General features: G+C 41.1%; 1 protein-coding gene across 1 annotated transcript; it reads right to left on the bottom strand.

Moving 5' to 3' along the window:
* Positions 1 to 499: 499 nt before the first annotated feature.
* On the bottom strand, positions 500 to 26,592 carry LOC102078539 (receptor-type tyrosine-protein phosphatase C). Its single transcript, XM_005451889.4, has 17 exons — positions 26,530 to 26,592; positions 7,031 to 7,045; positions 6,833 to 6,850; positions 5,564 to 5,908; positions 5,268 to 5,417; positions 5,043 to 5,060; positions 4,535 to 4,801; positions 4,196 to 4,438; positions 3,971 to 4,093; positions 3,680 to 3,817; positions 3,416 to 3,565; positions 2,759 to 2,902; positions 1,874 to 2,088; positions 1,701 to 1,761; positions 1,468 to 1,579; positions 1,234 to 1,265; positions 500 to 593 (listed from the first exon to the last, which is right to left on the bottom strand). Exons 7-17 carry the CDS (start codon positions 4,536 to 4,538, stop codon positions 544 to 546), a joined length of 1,272 nt encoding a protein of 423 aa, XP_005451946.2. The 5' UTR covers positions 4,539 to 4,801; positions 5,043 to 5,060; positions 5,268 to 5,417; positions 5,564 to 5,908; positions 6,833 to 6,850; positions 7,031 to 7,045; positions 26,530 to 26,592; the 3' UTR covers positions 500 to 543.
* Positions 26,593 to 27,034: the final 442 nt, after the last annotated feature.

Below are 27,034 nucleotides of genomic sequence, written 5' to 3' on the forward strand. Positions count from 1 at the left end.
ATGATAACATTAAATCATGCACAGCCATGTCCTGTTTTTTAAACAGATGTTTTTTTTTAAATGTAAGCATGAATTTTTGTATTGGCTAAAAAAAGAAGAGGTTTGCTAATTTTCACAAGCAAAATCTTTGAGCTTCATTTCCACTGTGCTGCTGGCAACAGGAGACCTGCTACTATGTAAACCACACTTTTCTTTGATGTTTTTGTTAATATTCTTGATACATGTAACAGTTTAAATCAAATTTTCTGCAGACATACAAATGTGTGAAAGACACATGAGTAAAAACTAAAAGCATCAATTCACCTGCTGATGGATACACATCGATCAGCTGTAACTGGGAACGTTATTTTTTTTAATATATTTTTCAGAGTGCCATGCTATAGGAACAATTAGGAAAATTAACAGTAAGATTAAATTGGAGCTCTTATGTTAATGCAGCAAAATACTTTTTTTCTTTTACTACTGAAATGAAAACAAAACACACTACCATACAGTACAGAGTTAATGGTGACTGACTTTGCTGCTCCATAATGTCTTTCTTGATCAGTGAGCTTCTTTATGACGTAATCCAGGAGATTGTCTGTTCTCATAAACTATGACAAGAAACAGGAAATAACAATAAAATACTGACAGGGACGAGAAAAAGAGAGCATTTTTTCCCCAAATTGGCTTCTCTTCATTGGCTCCCTGTGAAATCCACAATTAAATTTAAAATCCTTCTTATAAGGTGTAAGGACTAATCAGGCCCCATTTTATCTTAAAGGCCTCACGGTGCTGTTTTCCCTTTACTTGTTGTTTTAGAGTATTTAAAAGTAGAATGGGAGGCAGAGCCTTCAGTTTTCAGGCCCCTCTTCTGTGGAACCAGCTTCCAGTTTGGATTCAGGAGACAGACACTATCTCTGCTTTCAAGATTCAAACTTTCCTTTTTGCTAAAGCATATAGTTAGGGCTGGACCAAGTGACCCTGAATCCTCCCTTAGTTATGCTGCAATATGTTTATACCGAGTGATTCTTTTTCACTCACACACTTTTTTTCACTCACTAAATATCACTCTGCATGTAATCATTAGTCATTATTAACCTCTGGCTCTCTTCCACAGTGTCTTTGTCCTGTCTTCCTCTCCTCACAATATAAAGGCCCTGGAGGCAACTGTTCTCAGTTAGCGCTTTATGAATAAAGTTGAATAAAACTCTAACTGGATGGTAACAGCCACTAAATGTTTGGTTTACTCACTGGCTTCAAGTTCCATGTCGTCATTCACATCACTGTGGAAGAAAGATAATAAAGGATTATGTTTATAATAGAGAGAAATCAACATTTTGATTATGTAAAGAACATAATGCATCACTATGCCTCTGCTCTACAGTAAATATAAATTAATGGAATATCCCTTTACTGGTAATAAAAAATAAAGTGGAACAAAGTGAAAGTCAGAAATGTGTAGAAAAAAACACTCGTGGACTTTACTTTGTGGACTTTCTGAGCTTCTGAATGTAGAACTTGTAGGTGACAAAAAGCAGAGCCACAGACGTGAGGATGATGAGGAAGACACGAAACCCAATCACAGCTTTGTCGTTGTCTGTGAAATAATATCAAAAATTACATTTATGTGAAAGATAAATTTTTAGAAATATGTGTGCTTAAAATGAGACGAAGCATTTATGTCAGTAAACTGTATGATGAATGAAAACAGGACGTACAGAAAGTGCTGATGTTTCCTGTTTTGGGTATGCTCTCATGTTCTCCGTTGTAGGCCGTCACCTTTAAAGAGGGAATTACAACATTCAGAAAAAGGAGTTTTTAAAAAAATAAATATATAAAATATATATCTATAATAATTTATTTATAAAACCAAAAGCAGGATTATACAAACCTCCACTTCGTAGGTCGTAGAATAGCTCAGGTCTTTGAAGACAAACTCATGGTTTGAAACCAAGATTTCTGTTTTCTGTTGTTTTTCACCAGCTTTATTTATGCGTACTTTGTATTTCTTCTGCTCTCCCTTGAAATCATTGGATTTTTGCCAGACTACTTTGATCATATTATGCTCCTGAACATGCAATTGAAGTCCATTGACAGGATCAGGTACTGTAAAAGAATCAAAAAAAGTATATTTAAAAAAAATAAAACGCTTACCGTTAAATTGATCTTGCTAAAGTAATTCTTATATTACTATATTACGTTTCAGTCAACACAATTTCAATTAATGAATTATTTGATAAGTAGTAAGAATTACTTCAAGCACGAGTTTTATGACTCTAATTTGTGACAAGTCGCAAAGAGTAACACTGACAATAATCACTGATGCTTAATTTCTGTGATTCTAATATGTTTTAAGTATTGCCTTTCTTCTCTCGTGATGACAGATTTGTTTTAACAGTCACTACTTATTGGAGATTTATTTATAAAGCACATTTTCTCATAAAACACGAGAAAGAATCTTGTAATTTATATCATTCATTTCTGCAAAACTCAAGCTAACAAAACATGTTAACGTAGCATTCATGATTATACATCTGTTAAACTTGGTTAGTTACCATATGGTTCATAATTCATGACATCAGTTTGCCACCAAAATGAAGGCACAGGTTCAGTATTGTGTCTTAGAAAGATCCAAACATTTGCATCTTTAAACTTATCTTAACAACATGATTAAAAGCAATCAGCTGAACATTGTGTTATGGTGACATATGAAAAGCAGACATTTTATTCTGGGAGTAACTGGGAAATTAAAATTTTAAAATGTTTGGTTACTTACTTCCAGGATTAGTTTTCAGTTTAACATCAGATGAATTGGACATGTAAGTCTTGTATTTGAACTGGACTCGACAGGTATAATCAGTGAATGGCTTTAAGTTATTAAAGCTACATTTTCCTCCATCCGGTCGTGTTGGTTTCATGCCTGTAATTGTAACATAATTCCCCATTAGCTGTTTTTATTGTGTAATTTAAATCAACATCATCATGTTAAAGTTTCACAAACATACATCACCTGGTAGTTCTGTCTGTCAAGTTCCATAAACTGGAAAAAATTTATGCACAATAATATCTTACAGTCTGTTTTACTGCTGCCATAAAGTACTGATTCTCATTCTGCAAACTTATAAAGTTAGACTGAGAAACAGTTTATGTTTCTCTTTTTGAAGGAAACTGTTTTAAGTCATTGACTCAAAAATAACAGATTTTTAACTTCAAACAGAGCAGTTTCTCATTTCTTCTGGGGGGGAAAGTAACTAGATTTTGATGTTTCAGTGTTTATTCAGTTTTATATTTTCTATTTATTTTAATTTATTTTAACAGTGTACACCATAATGTAAGTTTGTATTTGAAGTAGAGTTAGCAGATCTTACATTTACAGTCAAAGCATCATGAACATAAACACATAAGTAGAGTCACTCTAAGCCGTCTCACTTACCTTTACCTGGTTTCTGACCATCACAAATGCAGTCATAAGAAAGCTTATGAAGGTTGGGAAGTTCCTGTTGACAGTTCTTACTGGTTGTTGTCCAGCTGAACTCAGTGGAAGTACTGGTTAAATCATTCTTTGTGTAGGTTATTGTAAGATCTGTTGGAACAAAGTAAAGATCAGTAACAGTGAATGAAGTTTCCTTTGCTTCACTCTAAACTGTGTGAGAATAAAAGCTTTTATTTTGATGAGCTAAAGGAAATATAAACTTACCACAATCAACCCTGACGTGGACAGATGGAGTCGTCTTATTTATGCTGGTGTTGTTCTGTAAGATCAGACCAGTACAGTTGTAGTCTGTGAACGGCTCCAGCTCAGACAGTTTCATCGTAACATTAGGGTTGTGTTTTTCTGAGGAGACACAAAGATGACATCATTGTTGTTCCTCAGTGTGTGAACATTCATCCTTTGGGTTTAGATTCAAATGTTTAAAGAAATATATCTGAACAGATTCACAGAGAGCACAAAGCGCTCGTCTCTGACACTCGTGAAGTTTCCACTTACCTGAACAGGTGTAGTTACTAACTGAGAGGTTTTTACACTTTGGTAAATCTGGTAATGTTGTGGTTATTTCTGCAGGAAGTCCAGTGGGTTTACTCTGCTTTATTTCACTGGTATTTAAGAAATCTGTGGAAAAAACGAAAAAACGAAAAAACAAAAACAGCTACATGATTAAATCAGGTGTAAATGTTTGAATCTCAGAGCAGACGTGGACTCGTTCGTACGTACCAACACTGATGCTTTCGGTGAAGCTAAAGGAAGAAGCTCTGCACTCTCCTGAAGTAAAGGTTACAGTCAAATCTGAGCAAATGTCCTCGTTAGCAGGTCTGACACAGAAAGTCTTCTTGTCATTTGTACACTGTACAACAGAGAGGTTATTTGGTGTTGATATTGAAGAGCTGATGTCCCAGTCACTTCCATAACAAACATATCCAGGGATGCAGCTGGTTTCTTCTTTAACATCTCCTTCACCTAAATTAAACAAATGTGTCAGTTTATAAAAATATAATTTATTAAGTTAAAAGAAGATGGATGTAAAACACAAATATAGGAATTAATTGTACTCACTCATTGGATCTGTTCTAAAGTTATTTTCCGCAGAGTGACAGAATATTTCATTTCCAGTATCATTAATAAATGAAACACTAAGACTGTAATTAGTGCACGGCTTCAGGTGTCCAAATATCCATACTGAGGTTTGATTTAAGTGATCAGCTTGGATTTCCTTTCCAGTCTGTGGTCGTCCTTCTTCAGTAAGAGAAATTTTGTAGTTACGAGAGGGGGTTATTTCAATCTGCAAGCCCAACTTGTTCTTGTTTGTGACGGTGTAAGAACCTGCAAAGTCAACAAAATATGTTTGTCAGTAAGAATCAGTCAGTTACACTTTTTATCTCAGATAGTTTCTTCATGCAGATGTTGACTGTGATCCAGTGTATGATGAAGATGAAAATACATTTTCTATAATCAGTGTAAAAAATACTTTCATTGTAGTTCAGAGTAAATTTAGAGAGAAATGCTGAGCACCAACAGTGTTTGAAAACATTCAATAAAAATGATCTTTTAAATTGATACTCACAGTTTTGAGGCTGAGAGGCTGAGAGGACACATTTCAATGAGATCAGAAAAGAAGAAAACAAATCATTAGTATATGATTATAATTATGCAATGAAAGTATCAGAATACCTCAAAGCACCTTACAGCTACTGGTACCTCAGAGGTGTTGGTGATCTCTGTCTGTACACTATATGTGAATTCAACAATCTTATCACAGTCCTGTATGATAAAAACAGAAACGTCCAACCTTTGGTCGTAGCTGTCACTGTGGTGCTGGGCGGAGTGACTGGAGGTGAGGTCTGGGTGTGAGAGCTGTTTGCCTGAGAGGCTGGTTGGATGCTGGATGTATTGGATGTGGGTGAGGTCTCTTTCGAGGTGATTGGAGGAGCAGTGATTGCTGTTGGAGAGCATGCTTGGAGTCAGCTTTAGGCAGAAAAACCTAACTGCCAGCAGTCTTACCTTATATGGTGTTTAACATTTTAGGACTTTGACTTGTAAAAATAATAACTAATGCAAAACTCAAGCTGAGGCTGAATACATTACCAGATTTAGTAGTTGAATTGGATTCTTGAAATGAAGAATTTGATTGAGAGGAGGTGTTATTTGGCAAACTAACTGCAGAGCTGGAGTTGGTTGGGGTGACTTTGATTGTGGAAGTAGGTGCTGTGGAATTAGGTGCTGTGGAATTAGGTGCTGTGACCGTGGGAGGATTCACAGTGAGTGGAGGTGAGGAGGAGACTGACTGGTTTATTACGGGATCTGCACCCGTGCTTGGAGGTGAGGTGGCGACCGACGTGTCTGTTACAGGACTTGTGGTCGTGCTTGGAGGTGAGGTGGCGACCGACGTGTCTGTTACAGGACTTGTGGTCGTGCTTGGAGGTGAGGTGGCTGAAACATTTTCAATCCCAGAAAAAAAAATAAGTATGACATCATAATGGTATTTTCATCAGCTGTGAAACGTGCTTCATGTACAGTTTTCCCTCCTCTCAGTATAAATATGCTACTTTTATATCTTTCCCCTCATTTACAGCTACATATTTTTTCAAGTTTGGCTAAAGGTGGATTTAATGTCACTGTTGTGTTAATGTTATCCTATCAATAACTTAATGCTTTAGATAAATATAGTACTATCTTCTGTTGTACAGATTGGACAATCATTGACTTACAAGTTACAATGATGGGAAATGTGCATGCATGTGCATGACTCTAACCCTTGGAACACTGACCTAAATCTCATCAGTACTCTGGACTCTATGAGACACAATAAACCCTACACATGATGGCATATTATTAGAGTTATACAGCATGTTAATTTGCTTTCAATCAGCTTCACAGAGGGTAAAAAATGATTTGGAAAATACTTCATCACATATAAAATGTGATTACACCTTCCTGATGGAAAATCAGCTGTGCAAAACAGCCACTATATGAAAACAAGGATTTCATCTTTTTCACAGCAAACTTACAAGTAAATGAACACAAATAACAAGAAATTTTACAGATTTTGCAAAAACATAACTAGTTTTTGTTTTTGGTGTTTGCATTTAAATTTTGGCTGAGACAGATAACCCAGCCTCTGTTCATCAGTTTAAGTAAGAAGACATATTTCTGTCATTTCATAGTAAGTGTTTGAGGACTGTGTACATTTACTATAAAGAGACGAGATCATGTAAAGAGTATGAGGCTGCGAGAGAGGCATGCTACATCATGAAGCACAGCAGGGGGACAGCTGGAATTAACCAAGTCTGAAAACGACATAATAAGAAGTAAATTATATAAACTGAATAACATCATAAATATATTGGAACTCACGTTTGGTGCCATCTGGAACTACAAGACAAGAATGTCAGAATTAGTGTTTTGGTCATGAAAACATTCACTGTGGATGCAGGAACACACAAACAAACAAAAACACAAACAATGAGTGATTCCCAAATATTTGTAGTGATGACTACGTGATGTGAACAACTGTAGAGATTCAATAACATGATAAAGTATAATCACACTCACTTTTGGTGACTTGAGCTGTAATTAAAAGAGAAAAAAGTGTAAATCACTTTGATTGTTATGAAATCATTTATTGTATATGCAGGAAAACAAAACACAAACAACCAGTGATTACTAAATATTTTTACACATCCATCTGTTGAACACAACAGGGTGAACTTTGTTACCCAACACTGTGGATGAGGTATCGCTGCTGTGTAACCTGGTTGCTATGACACTGTGACAAAGAGCCACAGATGCTACATCAGAAAGCAAACCGCAGCTTAAAAACATCTATGTGAGGATAAAGTTTGACAGTTTATTGTATAAGACGAGATTAATGAATAAGGTGCACCACTCTAATTATACTTAAAGTTATACAGCATGTTAATCTGCTTTAAATCAGCTTCACAGAAATAACTGCTTGATCACATATAATATGTGATTACACCTTCCTGGTGGAAAATCAGCTGTGCAAAAGAGCCACTATATGAAAATAAGGATTTCATGTTATGATGAAATGAACACAAGCAACAAGAAATTTTACACATTTTGCAAAAACATAATTCTTTCTTTTCAAACATGTGGATCGAGAGAGTTTTGGTTTTCATTGTTGACACAGAGCTGTTACTTTCATTGAGGAATGGGATGGTGGCGCAGGAGCTACACACCACATGCATTGATTACTTGAGAGATCAGCTGATTGCCTGATGTCAGCCAGCTTATCGGCCAAACCCACGGACCTACTGGCTGAAATCTGGAGAAAAGCACAGCAATGGAGAAGCTAACAGTGCTAGCATGGAATCAGAGGGACTATCGAGAGTGTAGCTTGATGTGCTTCACCAAATCATGGATGCACCAGGCATTATGAAAGGGCAAGACCAGAGAGACTAAGGAAACTACAGGAGAAAACTGGAATGGAAACAGCATGAGAGGTGTGGAGTGGCATGAAGACAATCATGCCATCCAATTCCACAGAGCTGGGGGTGGTGAGGACAGAGTCAATGAGTTGAATTGTTTTGTTTTCAACAGATTTGACACTGCAGTGAGTGCTCACCACCCTACTGACTTACCTGTAGTCGCCCTGCAATCTACAGCCACGCCACTTCAAGTTTCAAGTTTTTATTGTCATGTACAGATAAACAGTGTAGCCACATTTATCCATAATGAAATTCTTTGGCTCGTGCTCCTCAGCTTTACATGAGCATATAGAGAGTGTGCAGTCATATTGAGAAGAAAGTAACAGAAATTAGCAGTGATAACAATAATAATAATAATGATAACAATGAAAAGGAGAAAGGGAGAGGAAAAAAAGTATTAAATATTAGAGAATTTAAGACGAGTTGGTATTTACAAGTTTGTGCAAAGTTGTGCAATGAGCATTTAAGTAGCATTTGTTGAAGTGACAGTGTGCAGAGTCCTGCAATTGTAGTGAGTGTGTAGTGGTGTGTATGGAATGTCAGCAGTTCAAAAGTCTGATGGCTTGTGGGTAAAAACTGTCTCTGTGTCTGGTAGTGCGGGTCTGAATGACCCTGAACCGCCTACCGGACGGAGGGAGTGTGAAAAGTCTGTGGCTGGGATCAGAGGATCCGCTGCATCTTCCTCATGCAGCGCTGTCTATAGAGATCCTGCATGGCTGGCAGTTCAGTCCTGGTGTCACCACCCTCTGCAGAGCTTTGCGGTCCAGAGCATTACAGCTGCCGTACCAGGTGGTGATGCAGCCAGTCAGAATACTTTCAATGGTGCATCAGTAGAAGTTTCTAAGTATTCTGGGGTTCATGCCAAATCTTCTCAGGCACCGCAGGAAGAAGAGTCGCTATCTTGCTGCTTTTGTGATCACACCAACATGGTGTGACCAACTCAGATCCTCATAGATGTTGATGCCCAGGAATCTGAAGCAGCTGACTCTCTCCACCTCTGCTCCTTCGATGTGGATGGGGGTGTGGCCTCCTCTCTGCAGTCTCCTGTAATCCACAATGAGCTCCTTGGTTTTGCTGATGTTAAGCAGCCGGTTGTTGTTGCGGCACCATTGATTGATTGATTGATTGATTGATTGATTGATTGTACTTTATTCATCCCAAGGGAAATTGGGTTAAGGCTGCCAGCCGTGCCAGCGCCATCTCACCCATCCAACCATACATACATTACACAAACATCACATGGGGAAGACAGGTCAGAGGGGTATAACATGGAAAAGCACAACATGAGGAAAGATAAGGAGAAAAAAATAACTCCCCCCAGACTGAGCTCCAACAGGGAGATCAGTTTGAGAACAGAAAAAAACACCTCTGCACATAGCACATGAAAAAAACTCTTAATACACTAAAGAAACACATGACAAGCAACAGGGGTGGGTGAAGGGTGAGAGACAGCCGATGTAGACAGTACATCTGGGCCTGCAGCCAATGCGCTGGTCTCCATGATCCACCGTCAGCATCGGAAGGGAATAAGCGTCGAAGGCGTTTGGAGGGGTGATGAGTGTATATCTGCATGCGTATATATGTCTGTGCGCGCGCGTGTGTGTGTGTCCAGAGTTCAGCTGAGACAGTGTCCTTCGCCCTGCCAGGCTAAGTAAACAGTCTTCCAGCCAACCCAGGTGGCCTTGCATAGAAAGGGAAGAACAGTCTAAACACAGTCGTTATCAGGGTGTTGTTGTTCAGCTCCAGCCTTGAGACCGCAGCTGGCGCCGAAGGGGTATCCGCATTATGATGGTGATTTTTCTTTTTGCAAACAACTCATGAGAATTTCAAGCTGTTCTTTAACACTCCGACACTGGTCTCTCAATCTCCCGTTGGAGAGCCGTGAGCTTTCTGTGATGTTATCCAAACTTACGTTCCGTGGTGTTGTCATTCTTGTGCTCAAAGAGCCGATTCTGAGAACTCACGACCCCGGTGCGCTTCCCAAGATGTGATCAATTTGCGCCCAGAGGTGTTATTCCAAGCGAGCCCCTCCAGATGTAATCAGTTTGCACTCAGAGGTCTTGTTCTGAGTATTCACGGCAGCCGTGCGGTTCTCCAAGATCTCATCCGTGCTGCACTCAATGAGCCCATTTCGAGAAACTCACGCCTTGTCCCATCGTTCCAATCCCAGCGGGCAGCCTTGTGGGGGTTTGAACAGCCGGTTCCGCTTCCTTAATTCTTCGATAAGTCAGGGCCAAGCCAGCTCCGATCAGCCAGAACCCTGTTACCATGGTTCCGAATAGGTAGATATCTTCACCACTCAGGCTCACCCGAGCCCAGACTTCTCGTTGAGAAAGGGGTGTCAATCGCATTCAGAGACCAGTTGATCAAATCCATAATTCCTCTTTTAGGTTTTAGAGAACAGACTGTGAGAGAGTGTTCCAGGGAAAGTAATACAAAAAACACGAGACTAGACAAGGATATAAGAGGCTAAGCAGGGAAGCTAAAGGAGAGGAGAGGAGGAGGAAAAAAAAGTGCGACCGCCTTCACCAAGAGCAAATTTGAAATCTGACCATGATGTCAGGGCTCTCACCTCTGCCCTGTACGCCGTCTCATCTCAATCATAATTGCAGCCGATGATGGTGGTGTCGTCTGCAAATTTGATGATGGTGTTGGAGCTGTGTGTTGCTGTACAGTCGTGGGTGAACAGGGTGTACAGCAGGGGGCTGAGCACACATCCATGGGGGGCACCTGTGGTGAGTGTGAGTGTTGATGAGGTGATGCTGCCAATCCGAACCACCTGAGGTCTGTCTGTCAGGAAGTCCAGGATCCAGCTGCACAGGGAGGAGCTGATGTTCAGGTCACAGAGTTTCATGACAAGTCTGGATGGTATGATGGTGTTGAAGGCGGAGCTGTAGTCTATGAACAGCATCCGCACATATGTGTTTTTCTGGTCCAGGTGAGAGAGGGCAGTGTGAAGTGCAACTGCTATTTCATCGTCTGTAGATCTGTTTTGCCTGTAGGCAAACTGGAGCAGATCAAGTGAAGCAGAGAGTGAAGATGTGATGTGAGCTTTGACTATGCGCTCAAAGCACTTCATGGCAATGGAGGTGAGTGCTGCTGGGCGATAGTCATTTAGGCAGCTGACATTAGTTTTCTTTGGGACAGGTACGACGTCATTGATGTCTCTCTCCCTCCCTCTCCACATTGCACCTTAGCTTCCTGTAAAAGTCATGACAACCCCCCCCCCACAATCACTTTCACTCATGAGCAGGTTAAAAGACAAATGATAAGACTCCACTCAGGTAAATCTCCTGGACCAGACCGGGTGAGGGTCATGTTTTTAGACTTTGTTTTCCCAGTACATTTAAAACCTTAAGGCCGACCCTCCTGGGTGATAAGCTGACAGCGATGCAGGCGTCTCTCGTATACTGGATTGTTGATTTGATGATTCTTGACAGGAAGATCACAATACGTGTGCCTTCAACATTGTGTGTCTGACAAGGTGATCAGCAACACAGGTGCACCACAAGGGACCATCCTCTCCCCCTTCCTCTTCACCCTCTACACCACAGACTTCAGCCACTGCACAGAGACCTGCCATGTTCAGAAGTTTTCTGATGACTCTGCGGTGGTTGGATGCATCACTGAGGGTGATGAGTACCGGGCTGTGGTCGACTCCTTTGTCAGTGTGACAAAGATCAAAGAATTGATTGCAGACTTTAGGAGGACCAGGAAACCAGAGACCCCTGTTTGAATCCAGGGGGTCTATGTGGACATGGTGGAGGACTAAAAATACCACAGAGTACACATTGATAATGAACTGGACTGGGTTAAAAACACCACTGCACTCTATGAGGATCAGGGTCGCAGATGCCAACAGACTCAATAAACTGATCCACAAGGTCAATAACGCTGTGGGAATGGAGCTGAAGTCCCTTAAGGTGGGGTTGGATAGGCAGATGTCAAAGACAATGGACAAGGATGATGCTGGAAGATAGCTCCTACTCACGCCATCATGTGCTGGCCATCACAGGAGCACATCCAGTGAGAGACTGACATTACTAGGGTGGGTTTAAAAAATCGAAATCGATTTCCCCGATTCAACCAAAACCAAACAGCAAATGATTAAAGAGCTGGTAAACTGATTCCACAAAAAGATGCAAATACAAATCGATCGCATTCTGCTGGCTACCAGGAGCTTCAGCATCCAGGCGATAGTTCCTGACTCACCGACGGCATCTCCCGTGCCCCCACCGATTCTCCCGGGGGCCTCTGATTTATCCATGGTGGCTGGGATTGCGGCACTGTGGAAGAGGGCTGTGCTTTTACCATCAGCGTGACAACGCCGTGCCGCCTTTGCAGTTTTTAAGGCCCAGGGAAATGAGCCCGCCAGCGCTCTGTAGCCACCGCGACTGCTGGCGACAAGGAAAGGCTGCTTTTCACAGAGGACTCACGCTCGAGGAGACGTTTTCTGGGTGACTCCGGCTCCCAGAAGAGTCTCGGGAACTCTCGTGTTGTCTTTGCATACCTCCACTGTCAGGGTCCCTGGTCTGAGCAACCCAGGGTCCCTGAGCAATTATGGAAATGTTTATTTTTGGTGTTGCTGTCCCTCGTTCTCCCTGCTTGCAGGTATGTGTGTGTGTGTGTGTGTGTGTGTGTGTGTGTGTGTGTGCGCGCGTGTGGATGCAGGTGTATCTGGGGCACCTTCAGGCCTGGTGGGTGCGGCCCTGCCAGGTGGTTGGCCACACGTGAAGACCATCACACATCTGCAGCTGATCAAGCCTCGTAGGAGGAGCTACTTAAGAGTGAGGTGGAGCTCTCTCCAACGCTGGATCATTGTGTGACTTCACGTTAGTCTCTTGGCAAGTTGGTAAGGTTAGTCTGCTGCATTGTGGTGTTTCTGACATTTGCCTCTTTGTTATTCCCCAGGAGGAGTGTGGAGACGAGAGGGCAGCGAGCGCGGGGTGCTCAGACATTGAGGAGCGGAGACAAAGAACACTAACACTGGGGAAAGGACATGTCATGGGAGTCGGGAACGCACTGCGGATTTATTGTTATTTTCCTTGCACTGTAAATAAACGCACTGTTGCATCAAAGAGTCCAGTATTTGGGTCCTCCTTTCCCCACATCCCCACAGTTGGCCAGCGCTAATCGTGACAGAATGGTCCAGCTAAACATGGGCCCAGCGGACTCTGGGGAGAGGCTCAGGAGTAGGGGTGGGTTTTGATGATCGATTTATTGATTAAAATCGATTCTAGTTTGGATAACATGATATCGATTCATTAAAATCCTGAATCAATTTTTAAATATAAATTTATTTTGCCAGAAACGCCAGAATCTCAGGTTAAACCTCACAAAATTTCGACAACCACCAAACAGCTAAAACAGTAAATGAGAGCAGATACACGGATTCTGCACAAAGACATAAACGCAAGTGTGGACCCGCCGACGCATCAGAATCAGTGAGATGTCGCCTTTCTCACCCGACGGCACGGACACGGTCGGGGCTGAAAGCCAGCGGGTCCGTACTTTGTGTTTATGTCTCCTTTGCACTAGATTCTGAAGCTGCAGTTTTGTCGCTCTCCAAACAATACTGACTGAACCAGCAGCAAAAAAAGATCCAGACTATGCTTCAAATTCTTACTTTTGCTGTTTTGTTTCCACCACGATAAAATCAAACTTCATGCACAGCTCTCTCTCTCCTCGGAAAAGTTTCCCATCTAAAAATCTCTGTTTTCTGCAATATTATCCATCATTTTACTTTTGCATACAGCGCTGTTTTTTTATTTTTTATTTTTTTTACTTACTTCAGACAAGAAAGCCTCATGTCTGATGTTCAATACTGAATAAATGTAAACTTTTTTAAAATTATGCAAAATTGTAAAACGCTTAGCCGTGTCTCTAATAAAACCTCACTTCAGCAGCATCAGGTAATGTTTATATATTGATTAATGTAGGGTGACCATATTTTGATTTCCAAAAAAGAGGACACTTAGCTCAGTCATGAAGAACTTGCTTAAAGAAACATATTTAACATATTTAAACGATGCCTTCTCTGTGCAGTTAATGAATTGTGAAATAAAATATGTCATATAGGCTTTTACAAGTCAACAAGTGCAAAAAAAAAACCCTAAAAACTTCTGGAATTAAATGATGGTACAGAAATAATGCCTCATCTGCATAAGAAAAATTACCAGTACTGGGACGGTATGAAGGCTTGACTGGGACAAAGGATTGGCCCGGGCATTTTGACTAGAGACCGGCCCCCCAGGTATTATAGGAAAAGCCATAAAGCCTTTGAATGAAAACAAAAGCTGTTGTGACAGTGATGTACACTGTCTTGTTGGTTATGATTTCTATACATTTTACATCAGATGACCACTTTGGTTGTAAGATTCGGATAATTATTTATTAAAAGTGAGACATTTTAAATGAGAATAAGAAAGAAAAGTATTTCTTTGTGCCCCCCTTTCCCTGTTAATGCCCTACCTGGCCCCCTGGCAAAACTTTGCTAGACCCGCCCCTGCACAGTTACCAGCTGTCAACTACTTAGAAACAGATCCTGGTGTTATTTGTCTCTCAGAAACAGTTCATAACTTCCCTTCAACTCATTCATGTGACCTAAAAGGTAAACCTGTTTCTCCATCAGCTGTTCAGCTCTGATGATTCAGTAAGGACATCTCCTGGTTTAATCTTCATGTTTCCCTCTCACCACATATCCAAACTGATGTCATATCACAATCAGTAACATCACAGCACCCGCCCAGCTGTATAGAAACTCCGTCATGCTAGCTAGCATGCAGTACGAGTTATTGTAACTGACTGTAAAAAGTCAGCACAACGAACATAAACGCCACCTAAACTTGGTTTATATCTGACCCAGATAAACTGCAGGTCATAACTTCTTACCTGAAGTTCAGTTCACCTGACACGCGGACCGGCGGCCATCTTGAGTCTCTGCTCCTCCTGCCTCCCCTTTCCCTCATCCACCTGCTGGCCTCTGTGGAAGCTCCGCCACAGCCACCACCAAACAACTGAGTTATTTTTACACATCGGCCAGCATCTGGACAATCCACCACCTTTCATTGTTTATAGTGTTACAAAAACAACAACAACAACAACAACACCCCATAAAAACGAAAAATCACCATCAGCCCACTGGGCAAATGCCCGGTATGCCCAATGGCCAGTCCAGCTATGGTTGGTAGGAGGGAAATTTCTTTTGTAGCTCGTCTGAAAAGATGCACTTGCCCTTTGGAATCTTTTAAACATCATTAGGCGCGTTGCTCCGCGCTGTCAGTCCCGTCTGTGAGCGCAGAACAAGCGCTCACAAAACAGCAGTTCAAGTCTTCCAAGTGTAAGCCATCTTTTTATATGAGATATAAAAATATGGAAATGTACTGATACGTGATCAGAATTATAATATTTCTGACTGTCTGAGACAAAATTTCCCCAATTCGTATCGAATCGAATCGAATCGTGGATCGAATCGATTTCGGACCTTATGAATCAGAATCGAATCGATTCTACAGGGAGTGCAGAATTATTAGGCAAATGAGTATTTTGTCCACATCATCCTCTTCATGCATGTTGTCTTACTCCAAGCTGTATAGGCTCGAAAGCCTACTACCAATTAAGCATATTAGGTGATGTGCATCTCTGTAATGAGAAGGGGTGTGGTCTAATGACATCAACACCCTATATCAGGTGTGCATAATTATTAGGCAACTTCCTTTCCTTTGGCAAAATGGGTCAAAAGAAGGACTTGACAGGCTCAGAAAAGTCAAAAATAGTGAGATATCTTGCAGAGGGATGCAGCAGTCTTAAAATTGCAAAGCTTCTGAAGCGTGATCATCGAACAATCAAGCGTTTCATTCAAAATAGTCAACAGGGTCGCAAGAAGCGTGTGGAAAAACCAAGGCGCAAAATAACTGCCCATGAACTGAGAAAAGTCAAGCGTGCAGCTGCCAAGATGCCACTTGCCACCAGTTTGGCCATATTTCAGAGCTGCAACATCACTGGAGTGCCCAAAAGCACAAGGTGTGCAATACTCAGAGACATGGCCAAGGTAAGAAAGGCTGAAAGAAGACCACCACTGAACAAGACACACAAGCTGAAACGTCAAGACTGGGCCAAGAAATATCTCAAGACTGATTTTTCTAAGGTTTTATGGACTGATGAAATGAGAGTGAGTCTTGATGGGCCAGATGGATGGGCCCGTGGCTGGATTGGTAAAGGGCAGAGAGCTCCAGTCCGCCTCAGACGCCAGCAAGGTGGAGGTGGAGTACTGGTTTGGGCTGGTATCATCAAAGATGAGCTTGTGGGGCCTTTTCGGGTTGAGGATGGAGTCAAGCTCAACTCCCAGTCCTACTGCCAGTTTCTGGAAGACACCTTCTTCAAGCAGTGGTACAGGAAGAAGTCTGCATCCTTCAAGAAAAACATGATTTTCATGCAGGACAATGCTCCATCACACGCGTCCAAGTACTCCACAGCGTGACTGGCAAGAAAGGGTATAAAAGAAGAAAAACTAATGACATGGCCTCCTTGTTCACCTGATCTGAACCCCATTGAGAACCTGTGGTCCATCATCAAATGTGAGATTTACAAGGAGGGAAAACAGTACACCTCTCTGAACAGTGTCTGGGAGGCTGTGGTTGCTGCTGCACGCAATGTTGATGGTGAACAGATCAAAACACTGACAGAATCCATGGATGGCAGGCTTTTGAGTGTCCTTGCAAAGAAAGGTGGCTATATTGGTCGCTGATTTGTTTTTGTTTTGTTTTTGAATGTCAGAAATGTATATTTGTGAATGTGGAGATGTTATATTGGTTTCACTGGTAAAAATAAAAAATTGAAATGGGTATATATTTGTTTTTTGTTAAGTTGCCTAATAATTATGCACAGTAATAGTCACCTGCACACACAGATATCCCCCTAAAATAGCTAAAACTAAAAACAAACTAAAAACTACTTCCAAAAACATTCAGCTTTGATATTAATGAGTTTTTTGGGTTCATTGAGAACATGGTTGTTGTTCAATAATAAAATTATTCCTCAAAAATACAACTTGCCTAATAATTCTGCACTCCCTGTAGAAATCAGTGACGATACCCAGCACTACTGAGGAGGGAGGTAATGGACAAAGTTTACAAACTATGTGATTTGTGGTGGGAGAAACCCGGGGAAGGGTTGCATCGCACCGTGGAGAGGCGGCCACAGGAAACGCTTTTTAAATTTCCCTGGCTAGTGGACTCTCTCAACCCACTCGTCATGGATTTCCTGTTTTCCACCCTCCAGCTTCACTCTCCTACTCAGGCTACCCACTGGCCCGGCCCGCTGGTGGATTCACCGCCTGGCACGTCGGCCCCGGCGTCATTAAGGAAGAGACGCTCGCGACATCGGCGGAATCCCAGACTTCTCAACAGCTGGCTGTGGTGAGTAGAAAGGACAATTTTTCATCACTCACTCCTGTGGCTTTTGAGGAACCAGCTTACTCTCGGCCAGCTGCGCAAGATGCCACAGTGAGTGAAACAGACTCTGTTGTTGGCAAAAATGTTTTTGTTATGAAAATAGAGACAGCTTCGTCTAAACCTAGGGACAGTGCCCAGTCAGTTAATAATAAAACTGGGCCCGCAACGGGCCCAATTGCGGGAACAGCTAATTCTGGGTCACTTATTGGTGTAGGGAGTATTGAAGACCGTTTTCCTTGCTCCCCATCTGAGTGTGGAGTCTTAGTTTTAGAACCTGTTTTTGTGGCTGCTGATTTGTTTAAGGACCTGGTGTTAGACCAATACTCAGCCGCAACAGGCAGTCAGGAGGCTGGGATTCTCCCTAGGGCTTCCCCAGAGGCTGAGCTTGTGACTGTCGCCACCTCTGGGCCCCTGGAAACGGTCCAACCTGTAGCCGTAGCACAGCCTGCTGTAGCCCAGCCTGTAGCTAAGCGGGTCTGCAGTAACCACACCACCGTCATTTCACCTGCCTATTGCTGCTGCATCACTGCCCAATCTACCGGACGTAGCTGCCACACCATCATCACCTCCACCGCCTGCAGCTGCCACTCCATTGTCACCACCGGCTCAACCGTCTGCAGTTGTGGCGCAGCTGGAGAGGCCCACGCTGCCCAAGCAGGAGGTCAGCGAGCCGGAGGGACCAGCACGGTCACCCCGTCCAGCACGGCCACCATGTCCATGTCCAGCACGGCCACGGCCAGCACATCATGGATCGTGTGCCATACTGCACTGTTGCCCACCGGAGCTGCTAAGGCACTACTCACCTGAACTGTTTCACTGCTGCTGCCAGACCCATTGTGACATTGTGACATCCACAATGCTATATTATTTAATGTTTTTTTAAAATTGCCGATTTCTCGCATACGAGCAGATAGAGTCCAAGTACCACTACTGGTACGTGTACCACAGTTTGAGAAACACTGGTCTAGAAAATGTCACGCCCTCGTCATGCAGCTTCTGTTTTAAAAACTGAATTTTAAGGGATTTTATGACCTTTAAAATTCCAGTCTTTGAAACAGAGGTCTGAGATCAGCAGCTTTCTTAAACACTAAACTGACTTCTATTTATGCTTATATATAGTGACACCAGTTACATAAATTGTTAATTTCTTTGACTTTTTTTCTTTAATTTTATCCGTAAAACAGCGACAATGAAATCTCCTGTTCAGTCGACAGCATGTAACTGGACGCAATACATTTTCTAAAAGCTGACATCTCACAGATTCCAAAACTGCAATTTTTGTCACCTGACTAAAGTCAGTTGTTGCACAGATAATATTCATATATTGAGTCCTGTTTTTTTGGAGTTTATTAATGTCTACTGCAGCATCATCATCATCATTTATTTATATAGCACTTTAAAAACACACCTGGTAGACCAAAGTGCTGTACAATACTAATATGCACATTGTAATAAAAAAATAAAATAAAAGAATAAAAAATAAAAATAAAAATAAAAAATCAGTTATCCACAGAGTTAAAAGCCAAGTAATAAAAATAGGTTTTTAGTAAAGACTTAAAAACTGGCACTGATGTAGCCTGTCTAATATGGAGAGGAAGGTTATTCCAAAGCATCGGCGCTGCAACAGAGAACGCTCGGTCTCCTCTAAGTTTCCGCCGTTGTTAGGATGCCTGGGTCGTTGACCCAGGGCTTTGAGTTTGTTATGTTATTTATCATTTCTAGTCTTTGGTTTCTTAGTTGGAGTTCTGTCTTACGGTTTATGTGTCTGTGTAATCCTTAGTTGCTGTCTGCTATATCCCCGTGTCCAGTCAGTGTCTGTGTCTGCCCTGGTCCCACGTCTCTGTTCCCTCTGTTGCAGTGCCTGCCTGTGAGTCTGTGTCTTTAAGTTCAGTCTGTGTTATGTTTCCTGTTTTACTTTGAAGGTCTGGGTCTTATGTTAATGTGTCTGGCTTTGCTTCCTTGTCTCGTTAGTCCTGATTTCTCCCAGCTGTGCCCTCCTTCTGTGTCTCATTCCCCTCGTTACTTCCCAGTGTACTTAAACCCTGTGTTTCTTTGAGCCAGTGTCACGTCGTCCCTCATGCTGTGTGGATCTTCCTGTGTTTCCCGTGAGTTTATGTTGTTTCCTAGTTTAGTTTAGTTTAGTTTAGTTTAGTTTAGTTTAGTTTAGTTTAGTTTAGTTTAGTTTAGTTTAGTTTAGTTTAGTTTAGTTTAGTTTAGTTTAGTTTGCTTTGCTTTGCTTTGCATGCTCGTTTTCCCGTGCCAGCAAATAAAGCTGAGTATTTTGAGTTCATCCCTTGAGTCTGAGTCCTGCATTTTGGGTCCACCACTCCTCCTTGCCTGCCTGCCACACAGCCAACCTTAACAGCCGTGACTTTGGGACAGAAAGCAGCAACTGCTCAGCTGACCGAAGGGAACAAGTGGGGACGTGGGGCTTCAACAAGTCAGCCAAATAAACAGGTGCCAGACCATTTAGAGATTTAAAAACCAATAAAAGGACTTTAAAACGGATCCTAAATTCAATTGGAAGCCAGTGTAGAGAGGCCAATAGAGTGATGTGATCAAATTTTCTTCTGCCAGTTAAAAATCGTGCCGCAGCATTTTGCACTAATTGCAAGCGTGACAAAGTGCCCTGCCCAACCCCTATTAAAAGAGAATTACAATAATCTAAACGTGAGATAATAAAGGCATGAATAACACTTTCCAAGTCACGCTTGGAAAGAAAGGGCTTAACCTTTGATAAACGTCTGAGGTGATAAAATGCTGATTTTACCGCCCCGGTTTACATGGTCATCAAAGGTAAGTGCAGAATCAATTTTAACTCCGAGATTTGTGATCGAACTCTTTAGTTGGGAAGTTAAAGCTGCAAGATCGAGATTTGGGCCAAATAAAATTGCTTCTGTCTTCTGATCATTAAAATTTAAAAAGTTTTTTGCCATCCATGCTTTGACATCAGTAAGGCAGTCAAGCAGAGGTCGAGTTGGGAGACTATCAGAAAGACTAAAGGGTAAGTAGAGCTGGCAGTCATCTGCGTATAGATGGAATGGCACTTTGTTTCCGGAAAATCGCGCCAAGAGGCAAAAGGTACAGTGAAAACAACGGCCCAAGAATAGATCCCTGTGGCACACCCCAAAGCAGAGGGGCCACAGAGGATGAAGCCGACCCCAACTTAACACAAAAGGTCCTATTTAAGAGACAGGACTTTAACCACAAAAGAGCCAAACCAGAAATTCCCACACAGTGCTGTAAGCGGGAGATCAACAAATCGTGATCCACTGTGTCAAATGCAGCGGTCATGTCCAACAAGACCAGCACTGCATATTTACTACGGTCTGTGGCTATCAGGATGTCATTCATAACTTTTACGAGGGCTGTCTCCGTACTGTGGAATGGCTTAAAGCTGGACTGAAAGATTTCTGACAATTTAGACTCATTCAAGTAGTCCAACTGAGTATAAACAATCCTTTCCAGAATCTTACTAAGAAAGGGAAGCTTAGAGATGGGTCTAAAATTTGATATGACTGAACTGTCTAAGCCCGGTTTCTTAAGTAAAGGATGTATGACTGCATGCTTCAATTCCCTATGTACTTGACCAGACAAAAGACTAGTATTAATAATGTTCAGAATGTGTGGTCCAATGATAGGAAATACCTTTTTAAGAAAACGGGGAGGAACAACGTCATTAGGAGAGCCACACGGTTTAGCTTTCAACACAAGTTTCCCTAAGTCAGATAAAACAATTGGTAGAAAAGCAGAGAACAGACTTGAGCAAGAACCATGCATGGCTGGGTCAGCAATAGGTAGAGTCGGAGGTCTCAAACTAGCAACCTTGTCCACAAAATAATTAAGAAACTTATTGCACATAACCGCAGAAGAGTGCAAAAAAATATAGCCTTCCGGATTAATTACAGAATTTATAGTGTTGTATATTTTCAAAGAAGTTATATGCTATAAAATACAAAAAGAAAAAGTAATTACTAGTTATGTTCAAAGAAATGCTTGGATCAACAGAGCTCTGACTCCATGTCAGCCTGGCTACAGTGCTGAAGAGAAACTTCAGCTTGTTCTTATCTTCTCCAATCACTGATGAATAGCAGACACCCTAGTTCTAAGATTTTATAGGGCCAAGTATGCATGTATAATGTAAACAGAATTGGTCCTAGCACTGAACCTTGTGGAACTCCATAATTAACCTCAGTGTGTGAAGAGGATTCTCCATTTACATGAACAAACTGGAGTCTATTAGATAGATATTCTTCAAAACCCTGCAGTGCAGTACCTTTAATACCTTTGATACCTATAGTATGCTCTTATTGCTCCAATAAAATATTATGGTCAACAGTACCGAACGCTGCCCTGTTTTCTAGGAGGACAAGTGCAGAGATGAGTCCACTGTCAGAGGCCATAAGAAGATCATTTGTAACCTTGACTAAAGCTGTTTGTGTAGTGTTATATGAATCCCTAATCTCTTTGACTTTTTGTCTTTAACTTTATCTGCAGCTGCAGCTTTCACTGACAGAACATCATATGGTCCTTTAGCCAATTCACTTTTTTCATCAGTCAATTTTGAAGTTATTACAAATACTGAGCATATAGGAGTAGATAGATTTATCTGTTGTCACTGAGTGGTGCTAACGTCTGAATCTGAGGGTAGCTCCTGTAATCACAAAGAGAAAAGAATCATCTCAAACCATGAAGCGTGACCTTTTCCCCTTAAATCTCTAATAAAGCTGAACTTTTTCTTTCCTTAAACACTTCAGGATCTTAAGTTTTGCTCTTACATTTTTTTAGTTCTACAGTTCTGCTGACAAATGAGCTGTTTATTTTTTTTTTAAAAACACAAAGCCTTATATATTAACAGAATATCCAGTATAATATTTACCTTTGAGTCGTTGGTGCTTTTTAAATTGAATAAAAAATAAATAATTAAACGCATATACATAAACATCAGAGAAAGATTAAACATAAATTTTGACTTGGTTCCAGTACATAAATATTAGTCTTTGCAAATTTAACCCTGTTTCTTTTATTTTGTAGACAACTGTGTTAGTAACAAACTGAGATATCAGCTAGAAACAAAGTGACTGCATAAGCAAGAGTACTGTGAGAGTTATTTTTAATCCTCAGTGAATCAGCTTAAATCTGTCATGGGGAGATATTGAAATGCAACTTTTTTTTTTAAAAAAAATTGGTGTTACTGTCCACTGTCAGATGTGAAGATTAAAACATACTACTGTTTGCATATATTTCATAATCAGTTGTGCACAGGACCTGAAGGAGAGTCCAGCCTGTCGCTCTTACGGTTTAAAATTCAAAATAAAAGTAACTGTAACATCAGTAAGTGACTGAGCAGCCCGGTGACTTTTCTGTTTCTCCTACAAGTCGTTTCAGTTCCTCATCTTCAGTTGAAGGTGTGAATATTCTTCAGTTTAGTTCAGTCAGAGCAGGAGAGCTAATGTCTGAACTACAGCACTGACTTTAATCTACATTCAAGCTCAGGGTGATTTCTTTAGTCTGGGTAAATTCATCAATGTGCATAGAGTAGCTAGCGAACATGGCTTTTCCTGACATCCAACTGCTCGTCTTAGCTAGCTAGCTAAGAACGTTAATTTCTGGTTACCTTACAAAATATTTACCTTACCTAAATAGTATAGCGGGGCCTCAGGTCCTTCTGTTAGTTCATTCACTTTACTCTGAAACAGCTCACGCTGTCTGTTTGAAATAGTCGTGGATTTGGAAAGTAAATGCTGGAGCTCCTGTCAGCGTACTCGCTCTGCCATTCCCGAACAGACATACGCAAGTGTCTCCATGACTGCAGCTGCCGGTCACGGAGAAACGCCCCAATTTAACAGCGTTATGGTAGTAATTAGAATCAAACTTATAAGAAAGGAGACCCAGTGAACACAAATCACTGTGATGAGAACTAGTTTGATCCCAGTCCTAGCCCCTACATAGGAAGAGGTGGGGTTTATGATCTTTACTGTAGCCAGACACCAGGGGGCGATAGAGATATTAAGAGAGGGAAGGTAGCCAGAACTGAGGGGACTGCGCTACCAGAAGGCAACATTGTAGGCATTGCGGACTGCTACTAGTACCTGGGAACCCCACAGGCAAATAGGAATCACGAAGAGGCCGCTAGGAAAGTCGCAACCACCAATCACCTGCAGAGGGTAAGGCAAGTCCTGAGGAGTCAACACGTACCTGCTGCTGGTTATCAGATACCCTGCTGGGATATTAAGTTGTCCAAAGTAGGAGATACAAGCCACTGACATCAAGACAAGGAAGCTCCTGACCATCCATGGAAGGCAATTAGACAGGCTATAGTGATTAAGGGCGCAGGGGGGGATTGTGCCAGACCACATTTTGAACAACACCATGGGAATTTCAGATTTCATACAGGTGGTTGGTTGTTGCACTCTGGAAATGGAATGAAGGTGAGTGTTATTAATCCTCTGGGGTCCACGGACACGCTGCACCTCCAAATCACATGACTGATTTAAGCTGACACAGCAACAAGCTGCAGCCACGCTGAGTCTCTATTTCAGCCCATATTGAAAGTTCGGAGTTCAAAGTTTTTAAATTTTAATTACAGGCCAGTAAATCCAGAGTTATGATTAAAAAATATATATAAGCCACGCTTTTTACTAAATATTGTACCATGTCGACCAATTAAAAAAAAAAAGTCAACACGTGGGATTTGGTGGTTTAGGAAGAGGGGAAAGTTTTGGGAGTGACGGTAACGGCAGCGAGACAGAGCGAGCGAGCGAGTTTTTAGATGTGGGAGATTTGTGACGTTTAGCGTGGAGTGTACAGTTAGTCTGTCATGTAGTTGTTGATTTTTGTTTTTTGTGTCAGTGAGGGCACTAATGAATGTCACAGAGGCACATTGCAGTGTAAACAGTGTCACCAGGTAGAAAACTAGCAGAGTGATACACCTCCTGTTGTCAGGCCTGCAGGTTTATCCCTGTGCTGTTCTCCTCTGTGTTGTGGTGAACAAACTTTTTTTTTTTTACTGGCACACATAATTTGTGGGGCATCTAATTGCGAGACCTGATTGTTCTCTCATTTTAGTTTTAATAATATTTTTAAATGGTTGTACAAAATTAAAAAAAACAGCAGGTGTATTGGCTGCATTTTTAGATAAATAGTTGTATATGTTTACAAAATGTGCGCATAAGTTTTCAAAATGTACAATTACATTTGCATTTCATGTTATTAAAAAAATTTACTCAACATGTCTGTTTTTTTTACAGTAAAAAAAAAATACTAGGATTGTAAGTTTTTTGTGTGAGTTCAGATCAGTAATATTAATACAGTATGTCAATGAAAAATCAGCTGAATTCAGACACGTGAGGTTGAGCTGAAAAGAATGATACCAAGCAAGGCGGAAAAAAATAAAATGAAACAATTTGAAGGTGAAATACAAACGTAAAATCAAAAGGAGTCAAAAACGGCCAATTATATTTCAGACCTCTGTGGGTTAATCCAACAAGTCACAAAAATTAGGTTTAAATTTTTGATCATGACAGTGCAGATTTCTGAATATTTTGTGTAATTTAAGCTGTAACAATTTGATTATTTTCTAACAAAAAGTGTGAAACTAAAATTAGACTTGTGTTTGTAAATGAACCGCCCCATGTTGTGTAGCTTTCTGGATTTTATACTTATTGGGCTACATATTTATTTATTATACAGGCTATACAGTACATAAGATCAAAACTGTTTTATGTAAGTAAAGTGTTTAACTATGTGGGCTACAGAAAATAATTAAGTTATAGACTATATTTATATGAAAAACGTGTATACTTACTGCATTTGAATCATGTTAACCATTTGTAACCACCTGCATCCCTGTTGGACAACATCTCCCACCCCATGCATGAGACTGTGACAGCACTGAGCAGCTCCTTCAGTGGGAGACTGCGGCACCCACGGTGTGGGACGGAGAGATTTCGCAGGTCTTTCCTCCCCACTGCTGTCAGACTCCACAATAAAGACTTTTGCAGCTGATCAAACACACACATCCACACATGTGCAATAAGCCTAATGTGCAATAATCTTTTCTGGCATCGTTGTATTTTTACTCAGTTGTGTATAGCATTTGTATTCTATTTTTATCTTATTGTATATTTTATTCTATTTTATTCTACTGTATATAGTATTTTATTTTATTCTATTCTGTACAGTTGTGTACTGTATTTATTCTTATTTTATTTTATTCTAATTTTTGCTTCATAACTTTGGCACTGTCCACTTCGTGCTGTGACAAAACAAATTTCCCACGTGTGGGACTAATAAAGGTTATCTTATCTTATCTTATATGTGTTTGGAAAAAAACGCTTTGATTTTGCCACCCCATTCGATTTCTTTGCCACCCTCATGCCACCCTGAGAAAATTTCTCCAGATCAAAATGGAACAATGTGGAACATGAAATCAGTCTTCATGGGACGATCGTGGCTCAAGAGTTGGGAGTTCGTCTTGTAATCAAAAGGTTGCCGGTTCGAGCCCCGGCTCTGACAGTCTCGGTCGTTGTGTCCTTGGGCAAGACGCTTCACCTGTTGCCTACTGGTGATGGTCAGAGGGCCCGGTGGCGCCAGTGTCCGGCAGCCTCGCCTCTGTCAGTGCGCCCCAGGGTGGCTGTGGCTACAATGTAGCTTACCATCACCAGTGTGTGAATGACTGAATGTAATGTGAAGTGCTTTACAAATACAGGCCATTTCCCATTTATGCAGATAACATGTTACTTTTTCTCCAGCATTCACAAACCACCCTCACTGAGGTAAGCTTTCTCAAGTTTCAGACTATTTGATAAACTGTTAAAATCTACAGTTCTCTGATGAATTGCTGCTTCTATAATTCTTCTTCTACCCCAGTGCAATCTGGAAATATAAAATATTTAGATATTCATGTTTTCTCCAAGGCTTGCAGATGATTAGAGTTATATATAATTGTGTGTGTGTGTTTAGCCATATTACACTGTAAAATGTTTTTTTAGTTAAACTATGCAAATGGGAAGGATGGCAGATGTTGACGAATGAAGAACAAGGCAACTACTAAACATTTAACTGTTAAAACATTATGAAAAGCATCTCTTTTCTTCCTCTACAACAGTCTGCATCAGGTCTGATTTTGAAATAATAAAAATTTACTTACAGCTGGCCAAAGCAATGATCCCAGCCCAGAGCAGCAGGGTCCTGAGGCTGCAGAGGTCTGTCATGTTCAGCAGTTGATGCACAAATGTGTGGAAACCACTGAAAGTTATTCACACACCACAAAGATGCTTTATTTCCTCTTTCTATGGAGGGTGAAAAAACAAAACCACTATTTTGCCATATTTGGCTTTGAAACAAATGCCAGTAAGTAGTAGCATTTAACAAAGGTTTTGTGTCATTTCATGATATTTTGCACCGAACTTTAGCTTTAAAAAACTCCCAAAGCACGGCCTGGTCGCCATTTACAAATTACACATTCTCTTTTTTTCTCACAGGTAAAATATTCTGTCACTTGTTCCAGAGGCCACTTTCTTCTTTTCTGCCACTGTTTGCTGTGTTTGAGTTTATTAGCTTAGCAGAGTGTTTATGGTCTCTTTCCTCCTTGCATCCCATTTCTACCTCCCACCACTCCCTCATAGGTTAATAATAATGATAATAATAGTAAT

Source organism: Oreochromis niloticus, linkage group LG17, assembly GCF_001858045.2.
Source record: "Oreochromis niloticus isolate F11D_XX linkage group LG17, O_niloticus_UMD_NMBU, whole genome shotgun sequence".
NCBI lineage: Eukaryota > Metazoa > Chordata > Actinopteri > Cichliformes > Cichlidae > Oreochromis > Oreochromis niloticus.

Excerpts from the sequence above, each read along its gene's own strand:
- LOC102078539 (XM_005451889.4), bottom strand. Across the intron at positions 3,818-3,970 it reads TAGTAACTACACCTGTTCAG|AAAAACACAACCCTAATGTT; the intron begins GTAAGTGGAAAC and ends GTGTCTCCTCAG. Across the intron at positions 1,580-1,700 it reads AGGAAACATCAGCACTTTCT|ACAACGACAAAGCTGTGATT; the intron begins GTACGTCCTGTT and ends ATTATTTCACAG.